The sequence below is a fragment of the Camelus dromedarius genome, chromosome 4 (genome assembly GCF_036321535.1).
Source record: "Camelus dromedarius isolate mCamDro1 chromosome 4, mCamDro1.pat, whole genome shotgun sequence".
Lineage (NCBI taxonomy): Eukaryota > Metazoa > Chordata > Mammalia > Artiodactyla > Camelidae > Camelus > Camelus dromedarius.
The window spans coordinates 37,152,469-37,168,760 of record NC_087439.1 but is presented as its reverse complement, the minus strand read 5'-3'; the positions used below and the strand labels follow the sequence as shown (position 1 = coordinate 37,168,760).

At 43.8% G+C, this 16,292-nt stretch overlaps 1 protein-coding gene and 1 long non-coding RNA gene across 6 annotated transcripts in view; one reads left to right on the top strand and one right to left on the bottom strand.

Moving 5' to 3' along the window:
• Positions 1-1,991, bottom strand: part of LOC116153024 (uncharacterized) — a 344,527-nt gene extending 342,536 nt beyond the window's left edge. For both annotated transcript variants that reach the window (XR_010380594.1, XR_004136693.2), the window contains exons 1-2: positions 1,619-1,991; positions 491-658 (exon numbers count right to left, since the gene is read on the bottom strand). This is a non-coding gene — a long non-coding RNA (uncharacterized LOC116153024). The remainder of the gene's footprint in view (positions 1-490; positions 659-1,618) is intronic.
• Positions 1,992-2,100: 109 nt separating this feature from the next.
• LY75 (lymphocyte antigen 75) overlaps positions 2,101-16,292 on the top strand; it is a 104,366-nt gene continuing 90,174 nt past the window's right edge. For all 4 annotated transcript variants that reach the window (XR_010380589.1, XM_031451515.2, XM_064484833.1 and 1 more), the window contains exons 1-3: positions 2,101-2,305; positions 7,742-8,113; positions 13,759-13,929. Coding sequence is in view for 3 of the 4 variants with exons in the window: in XM_031451515.2 (XP_031307375.1) it covers positions 2,212-2,305; positions 7,742-8,113; positions 13,759-13,929 (637 nt within the window). In the remaining variant the exon portion in view is untranslated. The remainder of the gene's footprint in view (positions 2,306-7,741; positions 8,114-13,758; positions 13,930-16,292) is intronic.

Below are 16,292 nucleotides of genomic sequence, written 5' to 3'. Positions count from 1 at the left end.
AGAGATAGGAAAAGGCAAGACAGATTTAGACAAGTTGCTTAAATCAAGGAGAGATGTAGGAAGGTAATTAAGGATAAAGGTTCAGCTTGTCGGGGAGCTTGTTTTATCTTGGATGGAATAAAAAAATGGCATTCTTTGAGACTCTCATGAAAGTCTTGGACTCCTCCTCACCAAAAAAAAAAAAAAAAAAAAGAAAAGAAAAAGAAATCACATTCATGCATTCTTAAAGCTGCATACAATTTTGGGGGTTCACAATCCCCATGAACTCCCATTTAGGAACCCCTTCTATAAGCAAGTTTCGCTGAAAGGATGTGAGTGTAAGAAAGGCATATTCTAAACCCCGTTTAGCACGACTCACTTGAGAGGATAACAGCAGTTGGCAGGGAGGTCAATTGAGAAACTACCACAATACAGGCAAGCCAGAGCTCATATGGCCCTAGGCTAAGGCAGCGGCTCTAGGAATTCATTAATTAAGTAAACTAATACTTACTGAGAATTCACTCCGGGACAGGCCTGGTGCTCAGTGTTAATGAAGAAGGTAAGACCACTCTCTCAGGAGCTCAAAGCTGGGCAGGATCAGAAAGGCAAGCAGCCACGGATGTGGAGGGAATCAGAGCAGCAGCGATGGTCTTTCTTAGAACTTTCCACTGCCCATTCCCTAGAGAATCAAGTCAAAGCCTTTACTCTCACATTCAAAGTGCTTCACAAAATAGCCACCACTCACCTTTCTGCTGTCATTTCCACTTAGTTCCCCAGCAGAGCTACTTTCAACATCCATGGACTCACATGCATCCTGCAAGGTGGCCACACTGGACTCTTGACTGTCTTGACACTACTTTGCCTTTTCCTGTCTCCCTTCTGTCACTATTTTCCTCCCACCAGCTGTGTCTGGTCAAATGCCTGTTACCTACTCTTCAAGGCCCAGCTGAGGTACTGTATTCCTTGAAGCTCTGTGGAATCTCCCCATTCATTCTGCCCTGAGTTATTGGGTGTGCCTCAGTCTCCCCTAGTACTCAGTAAGCTGGAGAGGGCAGGGTGTTGTCCTTTTACCTTATTCTGGGAGGTGCCCAGTTCCTGTGCTGGCAGGTGCTCAATATATACACTTAGCTAAAAGGGGTGGGGGTGAGAGAACTGGGGAAAGAAAAGTGTCAAGGGACACTTGGGAGCCATCAGCGAAGCCTTGGTGGTTGGAATCAGGAAAGGTTAACTTCATGTTCCCCTCCTCCTGGAAGAATTCACCCTTAGAGGGAGGGGGGAGGCCACCCCACGCACACACCATGTGCTCAGTAAATACAGGTTTTAAAACATAGGACATTCATATCTAGGTAACTTAGATCACCCTATTTATCATGGTAGCAGTTCCCACAGGGCGACGATAAGTTCTACTCTCACAATTACCAGTTTTGGACTCAGACTTCCACATTTCTATTGGATTATTGTTGTTGTTGTTGTTGTTGTTGTTTAATTATTAAGAAAAAAAAAAAAGCTTACTTGCAAAGGCCAAATGCTTAAAAAGCCTAAATCAGCCTTGGAAGTATTACAGGGCCACTCAAATAGCTCTTGCTTTTAATTCTTTAACAACTGCGAGTCGAAGAACTTCATTGTGCCATTACCTCACCTTTGTTTGCACTACCAAAATGTGCAAGACGTTGCCAAGGACGACAGAATTCTTCGGCTCGACCACAGCCGCAACAGGATGGGTGCACACTTCCCTCTTTGGAGTACAAGGGGACGTGGGTGCCCCTCCAGACCGACGGTGCAAAAGGAAGAAGTCACCCCTGACTGAGGTGCGTCAGGCAGAGAGCAAGGTCCTAAACCCACCAGGGCGGTGCCAAATCCCAACAAGGACCGCGTCTACTCAATTTTACTGAAGAAATGGCGGGGCCTAGGACCCCCAGGCTCGCTAGTCTGCGCCGCGCTCTGCTCTTGGGCTCGCGCGACCGCCCGCCTCCTCACGGGGCCACCCACCACAGGTGCGCCGAGTTCCTCGCGCGTCGTCTTCCCGCCTGGTATCCCCCACCCCCTTCCCCGCCTGCCCCGCCCCGGGACGGAAGATCTGCTGATCTGATTGGCCGAGGGCGGCGGGGGCGGAGCCGGGGCTCCTGGAGGCCCGGAGCAAAGGCGCTGGCTTGGTTGGCTGGGCTTATTAGGAGGGGTGGGTGACGAGTGCCCCTGAGGACCGGCTGAACCGCTTGCTTGGGCCCGCTCAGGATGAGGATGCGCTGGGCGACCCCTCGCCGTGCGGCGAAGCTCCTTGTGCTGCTCCTCCCGTGCTTGGGGCTGGTGGAGCCCTCTGGCCGCGCAGGTAACCGCAGACGCGTCCGCCCGCCGGCCGGCTGGGGACCTCGACGCCGCCAGGTCGGCCGACTTTCCTTGGTTCGGGTTAGGACTGCGTTTCAGGGTCACGTCACCTCTGCTTTGCTCGGGGCTGGAGCGGGACAAGTGAGCCGAAAGGAGGTCTGGGGAGAAGGCGCTCCACTGCCATGGGGGGTCCGGGAGGAGGACGGGGTGGGATGTGGGAGGGCAGGGCTTTTTCGTGCTGAGGGCAAGTAGCCCACTATAGAGGAAGCACCCAGCCTTTACTGGACGAGTCTCCTGCTTTCTTCGTCCTCTCTCCTCTAAAATCTTGCTTCCCTAGAGGATAGGGCTTCTCAACACCCATCCCCCACTCTCCATCCTTCCCATCTCGCCCCAACTTCTCCCCTTGGTTACCTTGGCTCCTCACCGTGAAGAGGCGCTTTCCACCCACAGCGCCAAGAAAGAGTAACGGTTCCCCAACTTCACTGCGTCCATGGTGCACGTCAAAAAGCCATGTATCCTATAGTGACCATGATCATGATTCTCTTATGATGCCCTCCCCCAATGCCTGGAGCAGCGACCCTTTCTTCTAATTGGCTTATCGGCTCCAAACGACCCCCAAAACGCCAAAGGTCCCTTGGTGGATCTCGGGTCGCTTGCTGGGAGACCTCCAGCCTCTGACTTCAGAAGCAGTACCAGGAACAGACACCCTCGGCTGATGCTCTGGGTAGTGCCTGCCCCACCACCCCGCTTGGCAGCAGCCGGAATTTGCTTTTACTTTCTCTTTTTGCCTTGACAAAAGGTGTGCTGAGGACTTTATTCCTTCGTCTGGCTGCTTAACAAGCAATCAATGAGCCGTCCCCACTTACCACTTCTGTTATCTTGAGAGAATGAGGAAGTAAAGGATGGTCAAGGGAGTTTTCTGGAAAACTTCAGTTTGCTTGTGGCACTTACTTTCTTTGCAGCTAGACTAAGTTACTGTCTGATTTAAACCTCATTCAGAGTATGAGCAGCATCACCTCATCTACATCAAGAACCTTTTAGTTGACCCTGTTGTGATTCACTCTCTGCATTCTTCTATTTTCCATGTTGGAAACTACCGGCCTTTTCTTGCTATGAGAATTCTATTCTGCCTGCCCCATAAATCCGGGGAGAAAATTATCACTGCTGCAACTAACTATAGCCAAACACACTAGTCTTTCAATCACTAAACTCTTGGCTTCCATCTACATTTACTTTAGTCTTACTTGTTGTCTCTCCCCCATAGAACTCAAGATGTCCTTAATTTTTGCAATCTCTGCAATGCCTGGCCTTTCTCATACCCAAAGCAAAGAGCACCAGCTTAACGCCATTCTTCCTACATTAGGTCCTCATAGGTATTTGTTTTCCTGCATCCTTCCTCACCCTTAGAAGCTTCTCTGGTCAGCTTACACACATCCTCAGACCAGACTGGTGGCCCTATTAAGGGAAGCACTGGAATTTTGAAACCCCAGCCATTTGGGTAGCTTGTTTGGCAGTGTGTCAGCTTCACAATGCTGGTGATGGCGTGCTCTACATCACATCTATGTGGCTAGGTTTGCGCAGGTGGTCTCAGTTGCTCAGATGCTGGAGGAGTACCTTTGTGTCCTTGGGGAAATGCCAGTTGGTTAGTTTATTTCTTTGCCTCCTTGGAGAGCTAACAGCTTGAAGTAAACTAATCCTTCAGGGACTCCTGAGGTTCTCACCAGCCCACACCATCTAGTCTGAACACCAGGACTTTGTGACTCCTACTACACTGCTGTGGACCCAACTGTCACTTCAGGACCTGTTTTTGAACTGGCAAATCCAGACTTCTGATTCTCTCCTACTGTATACCCTGCACACATGGTAGCATCTACCCTGCACACATGGTAGCATCTCTGCAAAATGTTTGACAGTGTGGGCTGTGGCAGTTCCCCTGAAACTGAAAAAGCTTCAATATTTATTCTTCTTGCCTTCCCAAGCCATCTCCTCTCCCCTTGTCTGTGATTACAAAATGTTTATGTCTAGCTTCTCTTTGGAATGTGCCAGGCTCTTTGGTTTAGGGCTTGTAGCACAGGAGTTACTTAACAATCAGACAATAAGAGATCCTCTTCCTGTGATGGTCTAAAAATTCATTTTCAGTTATGATAATGCTAAGTAGCCATTTCCTCTCAAACACCAGTAGAATGTTTCTATAAAATGAAACCCAAAGAAAGTTGTGCTAAGAGTGATGAGGCTTCATTTCATCAACCTCTGCCTTTTAGACTTGTCCCAATATTGTATTTGGAGGTAAACATTAGAATTCCATTTAAGACCAGCATGAGGCTGTAAAGTGAACAAGATGTGTTATATGACTACCAATAAAGAATCTGTTTGATAAATTGCTCTACAGTCACCATTTCAAAATGTAATGCATTCCTGACATATTTTATACATCCTTATTTAACAGATTTTCTAAATAAGAAATTACTTTCACACTTTTTCAGTCTTTCTTCCCACTCTTCAACCTACCATCCAAATAGGTCACAAGACTGGGGCAGACTGAAAAGCTTCTGCTAAGGGTAAAGAAAGATATGGGGAAACATCATGAGACTACAAGACTCTCCCTAGGTTTTATATTATGTATGAATGCTTGCATGTACGTTATGTATGAAAGTTAATAACAAGTTTCCTTAAATCATATCAATAATTAATGTCTTTGCTAAGTGACCACTATAGGTATTAAGCATCGATATTATATACTTGGTTGAAAGACAAATTTAGAATGAGGCAAGTATCTACAATCATAGATGTCTGCAGTTAGGTGAGAAGTTTGGCGTCTCCTCCTCAACATAGCTACTCCACACCTCTCCTATAGTCTTTCAGAGGTCCTATAAGCTTGTTAAGTCTACAGGTGTCCTTGAAGTTAAACATATACTAAATGGGAAAGGGTAAAATTTTTTCCTCCAAAGAGTATTTATAAAGCAGCACTGTCACCTAGGTGCACATGCCCAGTACAAATGGGATTTGAATGACCTAAAGTGCTCCTAGCGTTAGCATGACATGACAAAGTTGTGGACATCTGTTCAAGAACAATATGCGATGAACTTAGCAGAGACTAGTAAAGCCTGCAAGGCTAGGGAGACTGAGCACTTTTGGAAGCATAGGATGTCAGTACTGGAAGAGACTTAAATATCATACTCCTCTGCTTTCATCTGAAATTTGGAGATTAGAAGACCCTGGGGGGCAGGCCCGTGTATAGCTCAGTGGTAGAGTGCTTGGCATGCATGAGGTCCTGGGTTCAATCCCCAGTACCTCCATTAAAAATAAATAAATAAACCTAATCCCCCCCCCAAAAAAAAAAAACATAAGAAGACCCTGGAGAGATTAAGTGACATCCCCAAGGACTCCCAGCTAACCAGTCGCAGAGGTAGGTCTTCAATCTAGGACCACTCACACCTTATTCCACTGCTCTTTCCACTGTTCTAAGGGCTGTAGCTAATCCACTGGATTCTGCAAAGGCAAGTTGGAAAATCTAGCACTCCAAACCGCAAAGGTAGGCAACACTGCTGCTTGCCCAGTTTATCTGCTTAGGGTTAAAGGGCACAGTGCAAAGTGCCCAGGAAAGAGAGCGGAGAGATTACAGGGCAGGAATGGGGAAGGTTCCAACAAAGATGGCCACCGCCCACTGTCCTGCAGAAGCAGACTTCTTTTTCTCTGCAGTAATTCCTGATACTTTGGAACGCAAGATTTACTTTGGAGAGGGGAGAGGGAATAGGTTGGGGAAGAGGTACCTCAAGGTCTGAGTGGCTATTGGATAGGTGGGAGAAGGACATTAGAGAAAGTGTGAGTGGTAATCTTCTAAGATAGTATAGTTTCCCTTTTTGTTAACCATCTTCCTGAACTGTGTTCATAAAGTAGAGAATGATAGAGTGATGTCAAAGAAGATGAGAGGTGGAAGCTGCTATCCAAACATACCAGGCGATAACTCTAGGCAGTATTTTAAAATACAGATTTGAAATCAGAAATAACTTAAAGTTTTAAAAGATTTTGTTGCTGCTCTTTCTGTTGGTTCCTTCGGTGCTGCTACTGCTACTAAAAACAAAAATTTTGCCCTAATTTCAAACTGGAATTGGACTTAATTTTATAGTTGTTATTTACATGGTGGAATTTCCCCTCAAGTCCTTAGTATGAAAATTTTTAACTCCTCAAGCCTGTGAATTATTGTTAGAAAAGGTGTTTAGTGTTAGTAAAACTACTGAATGTGAAGCTAGCATCAAAATGAAAGTGTCTTTAGGGAAGTAAAATTTTTGCAGCTCCTTCTGCTGAACCCTTTGGTTTATTGACAAAGACTGCTTACGTCTGTCTAAACCGTTTCACTTTATGCTCCTCAATGTGAGGTTCTGTGCTATAACTTCAAAAAATGTTTCCTTGTAAAAGCACTGACCAAATTGTTCAATTGTAGTTTATAAATAACGGGCGTGAATCTTGATCCACGAACTCATGTGTGCAAGAAACAGTGCATTACTTTATTTGCATAAAACCCAGTTAAATTTTGTTCTGAGGTCCCCATTCCACCAGGTTAACAGAACTTCAGTTTCTGTCATTACTTCTCCCGGTCATGCAAAACTGCCAAGGGGATATTCAGGGACATTCCTCCCTTTTCCCTCAGTTCACACTGGCTACTTCTGAGTTTTCTGTTGTCCGAACCTACTGGGCCTTGAATCCATAGCTCAGGGGATTCCTGAAGCTCAGGTTTGGCCGCCATAGGTAATCCAGACAGTCAGTCCCCAGAGCCTTTCCCCAGAGCCTCCCGTCACCTTCCTGGAGATGGGTCAGTGGAGCTGCCCTCAGAGCCCAGACCTCCATTTCCTCTCATCTCTTTACGCCACTCTTTTACTTCTCCCCCATCTCCTCTGAGACACATTAATGTCATATAATAATTTACCCTGCCATGGTAGCTAAAGTGTAAGTAAGCAAGGCGGAACTGTGTCCTGAATAGGCTCAGGAAGTTTTTCATTGACTATAGGCCACCTGTCGAAATTGAGGAGCTTCTTCATCTCATTAAATAAGGGGGGAGGGGAGATATTTCATTGATTGGCAGTAGCACGTATGAGCACATTTTATCCTCACATCTACCATACAAAGTACAGTTTTACAAAGGAGGAAACTGAGGCCCCACAGGTAAATAACTTGCCCTGATCACACATGGCCAGTAAGTAGTGGAAGCAGACTCTAAACCCAGGCAGACTGGCTGCAAAGCACATGCTCTTACCCCACACTGAACTGCCTCTCTGGCTGTCACTGTCCTCTGACCTTGTGCAGTGCAGTGCAGTTATACAGCTTGGGGAGCGGAAACAGTTCAGTCATGCTCAGACTCTCCTTAGCAAGCAGGGGCCAAGGTACATCGACCACATAATTCAGAATCCTAAGATGTCTTCTCTGACTACCTGTCTTGTCTCAGGTAATGATTCATTCACCATCGTCAATGGAAACACAGGCAAGTGCATCAAGCCACTGAACAACTGGATAGTAGCCGTGGACTGTGACCAAACCAAGGACATGTTTTGGAAATGGGTGTCCCAGCATCGGCTCTTCCATTTGCAGTCCCAGAAGTGCCTCGGCCTTGATATCACCAAATCCACAGATTCCTTGAGAATGTTCAGCTGCGACTCGAATGTCATGCTGTGGTGGAAGTGTGAGCACCAGTCTCTGTATGGGGCTGCCCAGTTCAGGTTGGCTCTGAAGGATGGACATGCCATAGCAAGCACAAATTCATCTGACGTCTGGATGAAAGGAGGCTCGGGGGAAAACCTCTGTGACCAGCCTTACCATGGTGAGTGTTGGAGAAGGACTGCTGCTGTGTTTGGTAAAAGTGGCACTGAACGTGGACCACTGATCACAGATGAAGCCATACACTGGTAAGGGTGGTGAGCTAGCACTCAGTTCCAGGCGCTGTGCGGAAACGTTGAGCTACTTCTGTGAGGTCGGTGCTATTCACTCGCTTTCACAGGTTAAGCTAGGGGAGGTTAAGTGCCTTGTCAGAGGTTCCATAGCCGCTGTGTGGCACCCTGGGGTTTAAAATCCCTCTGATACCTGAGCATCTGTACTTCCTATGATTCCTGCACTCCAGAGGAAAGGAAATGTTAGAGTAACAGGAAATCCTTCACACAGGATAAAAGCCAAATGATCTAGTAAAGCCGAATCTATTCTTTTTTTTTTTTTTTTTAGCCATTAAGGAGAAAAATGCATTTAAAAATCAAAATGGAATAACTGTAGTTCAGATATCCAAGGTAAAACTAGGTAACCATTGTAGATGTGATTTCAGACAAGTTTCTGTAATGCCAAAAACTTGAGTTTTCTGAACAGCGTCAAACTTGGGATGCCACCAGACATTCTCAAAGCAGTGTCTTCTGGCGACTTGTAGCTGCAACCTTATGGGTTTAAGTTCTCCTCCTGTAGTTATTGAGTTTCTGGGTTCATACTGCCTGTGTACTTTCATACTAGATGAATCAAGGAACATCATAACTAACCTAAACTCATCTGGGCTCTCTGAGGAGTCGGATGGGCCCGAGAAGCCTCTGCTGGTACCAAGGCTCCGGATCCTCATAGAGTTCAGGCCAAGGAGAGAAGTCTGCTCTAGGTCCCATGTGGTCGCCAAAACTGTTGACTGAAATAAAATGCACAACCTGAAAGTTGATAGTTATGTTTTACTTGGTGGACATTTCTGAGGACTTCGAACCTCTTCGAGCCTGGGATGACAGCCTCCCAGACACTCTGAGGGACTGCTCTCCTTTTTTTTTTTAAATTTTTTTGAGGGGGTGGATAACTAGATTTCTTTATGTATTTTTTAATTATTTTTAATTTAATTTTTTAGTGGAGGTACTGGGGATTGAGCCCAGGACCTTGTGCATGCTAAGCATGCGCTCTACCACTGAGGTATACCCTCCCCCACTGAACCTATTCTGAGTTAAAAAAGAAGAAGAAAAAAGAAAAAGAAAAAAAGGAAATGTATTTTTTCTTGTCTGCAGATTTGGACGTAATGGAAAAACTTTAAGAATCTTGTGTGGCTTTATTTATTTTTATTTTTGATGTGGCTATCACATTTTGATGTTTGTGATTCAGCATTTTAAGAGTGGACTTTTTCCTTACTTGCTTCCAAAAATAATTATGTGAATACAGATCTTCCTCAACTTACAATGGGGTAATGCCCCAATAAACCCATCGTAAATTAAAAATATCATAAGTCAAAAATGCATTTAATACATCCATAACGAACATCATAGCTGAGCCTAGCTGACTTTAAATGTGCTCAGAACCACTTACATCAGCCTACAGTTAGGAAAAATTATCTAACACAAACCTGTTTTATAATAAAGTATTGAATACCTCATGTAATTTATTGAATACTGAAAGTGAAAGAGTAATTGGGTACAGAAGGCTTGTAAGCGTATCGGCTGTTCACCCTCTTGATCGCATGGCTGCCTGGGAGCTGGGGCTGCTGTTGCCCAGCATCATGAGAGAGGATCACACCATGTGTCTCTGGCCCAGAAAAAGATCAAAATTCAAAGTACAGTTGCCACCGAATGAGTATCGCTTTCACACCATCATAAAGTCAAAAAATTATCAGTCAAACTGTCATAAGTCGGGGAACTGTCTGCATTGCCTTTGGGGGAGCTGATCATGAACTTTGTTCTGAGTCTAAAGACTCAGTTACAACAAATTTCTGAGTTTAAAAAGAAAGAGTAGACTTATTTTTTAAACTCTAAATATAATTAGCTCTCGCCCAAGCAAATCATTTTTCATTATGTTGCTCTAAATTGCATCAAATGTTGAGTATATGTATATTTTTAATTGTCTTATCTAAGTCTTAACTATTATCTCATCTGTGCTCTTTTCTGTCATTTACACAGTTTTACAAAGATTTTCCACATCTCTTAAGCCTCCCATCCTTCTTGCTATCTGCACAGGTTCTTCTCCGGGGGGAACGTCTTCCTGTTTCCTAGGGAAGACGCAGCAGCTTCTGAGATGGCAGGTTCTGCTGTTATGGGGAAATATTAGAGAACCAGAGATGGGATTTGCCTTTTCTTCAGTCCTCGACCCTTAAGTAGCTGAACAAGTCTGTTTCTGTGAGCCAGCTTCCTCCTAACCTTAAAAAGCAGTCGCATTCTGAATACTACTTAATGGCAAACTTAAATTTTGTGCTAGAAAAGCCTTTCTCTAAGTTGGCAGCTAAGAGAAAACATGGAACCACACAGAATGTCTTTTGAACTGGATTTGACTTGCTTCCTTGTATTTTCTCAGGGATCAGCAAGGATAATTTTCCTGGCAGGGCTCTTTCTGTATCCTGCCCCTAATTCTTTTGAGGGACATAGTTGTAATTAAATTCCTCAGTCCCCAAAATGCCTTCATTTCAAAATAACTTGGTTTTCTTTGTAATCCTATGTGTTTTATTTTATGCATCTATAATATTCTTCTGAGAAGTGGGCTCCTGTGCTTCACACAGCTGCCAACATGATCAGTGGCCCAAAAAAGGTTAGGAACCCACCTAAGGCATCACCCCAGAGAAAGTTGAACAGTGCCTACCAGCAGGAGCCCACAGGTATAAAGTGTTTCTTGACCTTACCAAATAAAGCATTTGGAACACTTAATTTCCAAATAAGAAATTCAGAAATTTCTAAGGAAAGACACATGTAGTTCTGACTTGTCAACACATACCTCGAGTTTTGATTTGCACAGAGACCAAATTGCCTCTCACCCATTCCTCTCCAGGCGACAGGCACCATCCAAGTTGCATATGTCAGGAATCTTCAGGTCACCCTGGAGTTTTCTGCTTTCCTCTCCCACCATTTGAATTTAATCAAATATTAAGTCCTGGCAATTTTACCCTTTTAAATTTATATAATCCCTTCCTGTTCTTGGGTTAGACACTGCTGTCTTAAGTTAGGAACTTTCTCTGGGGCTGCTCTCTCAGACTCCTCATATTGGTCCCTGCCCCCTCCTTCTTGTCTAATTGTATAGAGATAAGAAAGGTAAGATACCTGAGTCCAACAAAGCAAAGTTCAAGGTAGCCCAGCTTGTTACAGCGAAGCTAAGGCTCAAAACCAGGATTGCACTCCCCAAACACAGCATCTTTATTTCCCCTTAGCTTTTGCTATATAATTTTTTTTTCACTTCTAACATAAGAACATTTATTTGTCATCATGTCCTGGGTTGCTTCTCTCCCAAACCCCCATCCTGTGTGAGTCATGCTCCTCTCAGAGAAAATTTCAGTTGTATAAATGTTATGAATAAAGTGCCCTTAACTAGCATCCAAATATGCATTTCTATCACTAAGATATCTGGACCTCACTAGCAGTCTTCAGGTTTTGAATATTTGGTGAATCATGCAGAGGAAATGGACTTTCAGTGGAGGGGTGGCTGTGGAACTGAATTCTGAGCAGCTCTTAGAAGCCTGCCAAACTCTTTAACCATTGACGCTATTTTGTCCTGTGTTACCGAAGAAAATAATGTTAGTTTTCCATGTAAGGGTCTCATCTCACAAAAGTTGCGCCTACTGCAGAATAAGCTGTTGTTTTAAGGCTGCCAATGCCATAAATGGATACATTCAGAAAAGAGTCTTCACAGGAAAGCCTGTCTCTCCGGGGAGACCCATGGGACTTACGAGGTCCGGTAGCAGGGAAGAATATGTAAGAGTAAAACTCTTAGTGAATAGCATAATGTATCTGCTGCTGCTGTGGCGCTCGTTATATGCTTATCACTCTTCAAAGCATACTGTGAACAGGAGAGCTTTTTAATTGAAGCCCCACTTTGGGCTATGAAATGTAACTTGGCAACTGAGAAGGCAGCCATTGATGTCACAAGTTGTCCTTACATGTCGGGGACCCTAATCAGAGAGCCAGTTCTCATTCCTGTCATTTACAGCTGAGTGACTGGGTGTTTCATTTAACAACTCTGCAAAAATGGGGATTTCACAAACAAGTGTAATACTTGCCCCACTAATTGGCTGATGGTAAAGAGCAAGTGAAACCACTTTATATCCTGAATCACAAGGTTTACCAAAAAAAAAAAAAATCCTGTTGTTTCTGCAAGTAATAGTCATTGTGCTCAGGGACTCTCCTTTTAAGTATTGTAATAGGGGAAGAGAAATTGGGTAATGAGCTGTTGGGAGTATGGTTAAATATAAAATGTAGGCAGTAAGCGAGATGCTTATAAAATATAAGGTCAAATTACTCTTTAACAAAAGTACCCTGTTGAAAACCACTTGTACGTCAGAGGAAAACAAAACCAATATCCTCAAAAGATTGTTCGCAAATAAAGGCGTCTAGATTTATTCCTCCTTCACTGTACTGCTGCTTAGTACTTCTAAACTGTTAAGTCTCACACTTAAGTGAACCTTTGAGAATAATAAAGGATGTGGAATCAAATTCTATCTTAAGCAGGATTTTAAGCAAATCTATGGGACATTTTTGAGGGACCCTAATAGCCTGGTAAAAGTGAGGAGATCTGATTACTATGCTTTACCTATTAGCCATTTGATCTGGTAAAACCATCATTTTAAACAAATTAAGGATATGGAAGAAGGTTACTGAAATAGTTAATGGGGTCAGCTGTCCTATAAAACACCTCTCCAAGAGAACTGTTATCAATATAAATATTTAGCACTGCCTCTAGCATTTCCAGGCATATTTGAGATAGGAATAATTTTTTAGTTCCTCTCCATGTACCAGGGAAATTTGATAGAAAGAAAAGTTACTTCTGCTACCTTGGTGGCCACCAGCTGGTCCCATGACTGCCCAGCTAAAGCTGGTTCTTCTTTCATAACCTGAATTTCCATGCCCTGGCTGTTTTCAGGAATCCACTCAGAGACCCAGCAGCCCTTCCTCCCACTTTCTCAAAACCCACAGCCTCAATTCTACCACCAGTCTGTAAACAACACAGCTATTTGTCCATCTCCATTGCCACAGTTGGTTCCAAAGTCCACACCCAACTTCAGTGTTTCCATAATATTTTTTCTGGCCTCACTCTTACTAAATAAAATAGAGCGTATGTTTGATCTCAGGTGGGGCACTTTTCTGGTGAAGTACTGTGCCACCATGGTAGTCAAGTGATCCTTACTTGATAAAGCCAGGATATTTTAGTCCCACTTCCCACCACAATAAAGCTTTACGTGGATTATCTCATTGAGCATCATGAACAACCCTATGAGCAAGATACTATTATTCCTAATTTGCAAATACAGAAACTGAGACTGATCATGGATGGAGAACTTGCCCACTGCTGCACTATTGATCAGTGGGGGGACCAGCATTCAAGTCCAGACCTGGGCAGTCAGCATCCACGCCACACTGTGCAGCCTATCCAGATACTATATTCTCATCAGTGAAAACATCTTTCTTTCAAAACAGTTTTAGAAATTAAACTAAAGCTGATTAACCAGTTTTTAACTCTTCCATCTTCTACTTTCTCCCCAACACACAGAGATCTATACTAGAGGTGGGAACTCCTATGGGAGACCTTGTGAATTTCCATTCTTAGTGAATGGGACCTGGCATCATGAGTGCGTTCGTGGTGGAGATCACAGTGGGCCGTGGTGTGCAACCACCTTAAATTATGAGTATGATCAAAAGTGGGGCATCTGCTTACAACCAGGTATGTATGGGCTGGTAAACTTTACATGTGGGAAGAGAAGGATTCCATTCCTATGAGGCAAAATGGAGAAGGACGAGTCCATGATGACTCAAAAATGACTACAACAGATATCCTAGAGAAGGAGGCTATACTTGAGGAGGGAGAAGTTGTGTGTGGCTCTGAACTTACTTTCAGAAGTAGGTCAGGAAGAGAACCAAGACAGGACGTTGTCACGGAAGACAAAGGATAAGGAAGTGTTCTGTAGCACGGATACCTCAGGAAGAAGAAGTGGACCAGGCAGAAGCAGTCAGGAAATTGCTGCTGGCCTTTAATACAGCAGTTTCAAAAACCTAATGGCTGTGGAAGGTCGGTTATAGTGGACTGAAGGAGAATAAGTGTCTTTCAAGACTGTGGAGACTTATGTATGTTTAGAACCTGAAGCAAAGAGTGGAGGACAAAAGAGAGAGATACCTCTGGCCCTCTCAAAATCGGTGACATTCTTCCCTCAGCTGTACCTGTATATTGATCAAAGCATTTTTTTCTAATTGCTTCTTACTTGAAGCATACTCTTCAGGGTGTGCTAAAAAGTTTACTGTTCTTTAGAAAGAGACTGACTGAAGCAACAGCTGTATCATTATCTGGTATATAACAGACGTATATTCTCACCAGTTAGGTCAGAGTTACGGGGATCACAGTAGCCAACATGTGATAGGTGCTCAAGAAATATTTTTTAATGGACAATTAAGTTGAAAGAATCTACAGTAAAGAGAAAGGGAAAACCTACAGACCTAAGTAGTAATAGTCATTATTATAGGGCCCTGCCAAGTGTCAGGTACTATTCTAAGTACTCAACCTTCATTAACTCATTCAATCCTCACACAGTTCTATAAGGTAGGTACCATTATTTATCCCCACTTTGAGAATTACTTTTCTAGGCAGAGGCACAGGCTTTTCAGTACTTAGAACCCACTGGAAGATGAAAAGCCACTATTTGCTTCAGCTGTAATTGATAAGCAGAGTTTGGTCAACGAGGCACCAATTTCATTTAAATCTTACTATAGTCTGAATCAGAAATTTTAGGGATTGTGAAAGGGAGCTTAGAGATTACCCAGGTCATTTCTCAGAGGAGAAGCAGCAGACCTGGACTGATGAAACGTCCTGTCGGGATCAGACCACATTCGTGTGGAGCCTGGTGGCGATCCCAGGCCTCCTGACCCTCATTCCCCAGCATACTTATCTCACTCTACCTTGCTGCCTTGACGGACATGTGCCTTTAGACTACTTTGGGTGAAAGGGGGAATTGTCAGCGCATTCATACGCCTCCTAGAGTTACTTTTTACAGAAGAAGCAGGAGTGTGAGTTTCTCAGACCTGAGGACTGCTAAACCACAGAGATTGTATTTTATAGCAAATGCACTGCCATCTCACTAGAAGCTTCCAGATTTATAGGCATTTGGCCTTAGTGGTATAAGGAACCTTCAGGCAATGAGCTTGCAAATCCAACTATTTTGCTTTTACCAAATATCAGAACAACCTCTGTTGTTATTTAGGACATTTGAAAGTGGCTGAAGAAGCCAGGTGTGCCTTTCAGAAGATTAACACCACCAGACTCAGACACCAGTTCTCTGGTTATGGCTTTGCCGCCAACACCCCTAGATCTTTGTTCCCATCTGTGAAGTGAAGACATTAGACAGGATGATCTCTAAGCACCCTTCCAGGTTGAAGGTGTATAAGTCCAACTAGTTATGGGAGACTCTGGGAGAAAACCCAGAGCCTGGGATACACTTGGCACAGCCTGCACTGGTTTTCCCCTCTTGTAGGGAGTATGTGGGAGGCTCTGAGTATATTTTTGAACCAGTTGTATCAAGATGTATATATTTTGTCCCAGAAACAACTTGTAGTTTCTTCATCTGAAATTATACACGCTTTTCAGATATTTTATTAAAGAAAATAATGTTCACATGTGTGCATGTATGCTTACATACATATATATGCACACATATATGTACAGGTAGATATATAATGTATAATAATGTTACTTATATAATATTAGTCATCTATTAAAATATTAAGGAGAAACTTGGACTGAGTTTCCCAAATAAGGTATCACTAGGGATCTAAATCTTGGGCACTGAAGCAGTGTGTCTGCACACACACATGTACATTCAGTGGTTTCACTGCAAACCAGGGGCAAACCCCTCTGCAGTCTGCCACCATCATCAAGTCAGCTCAGGGTTGACAGAGTGAGCACAGGTGACGACTCCTACTTTTAGGCAGAGGATAGGCATGGGCTAAAACATGGCATTGTAGATGATGGGGATAAAGGGAGAGTAGAGGATAGGAGAGTGGAAGCTTTAACCAGCCCAAGTCATGTGCTGTCTTATG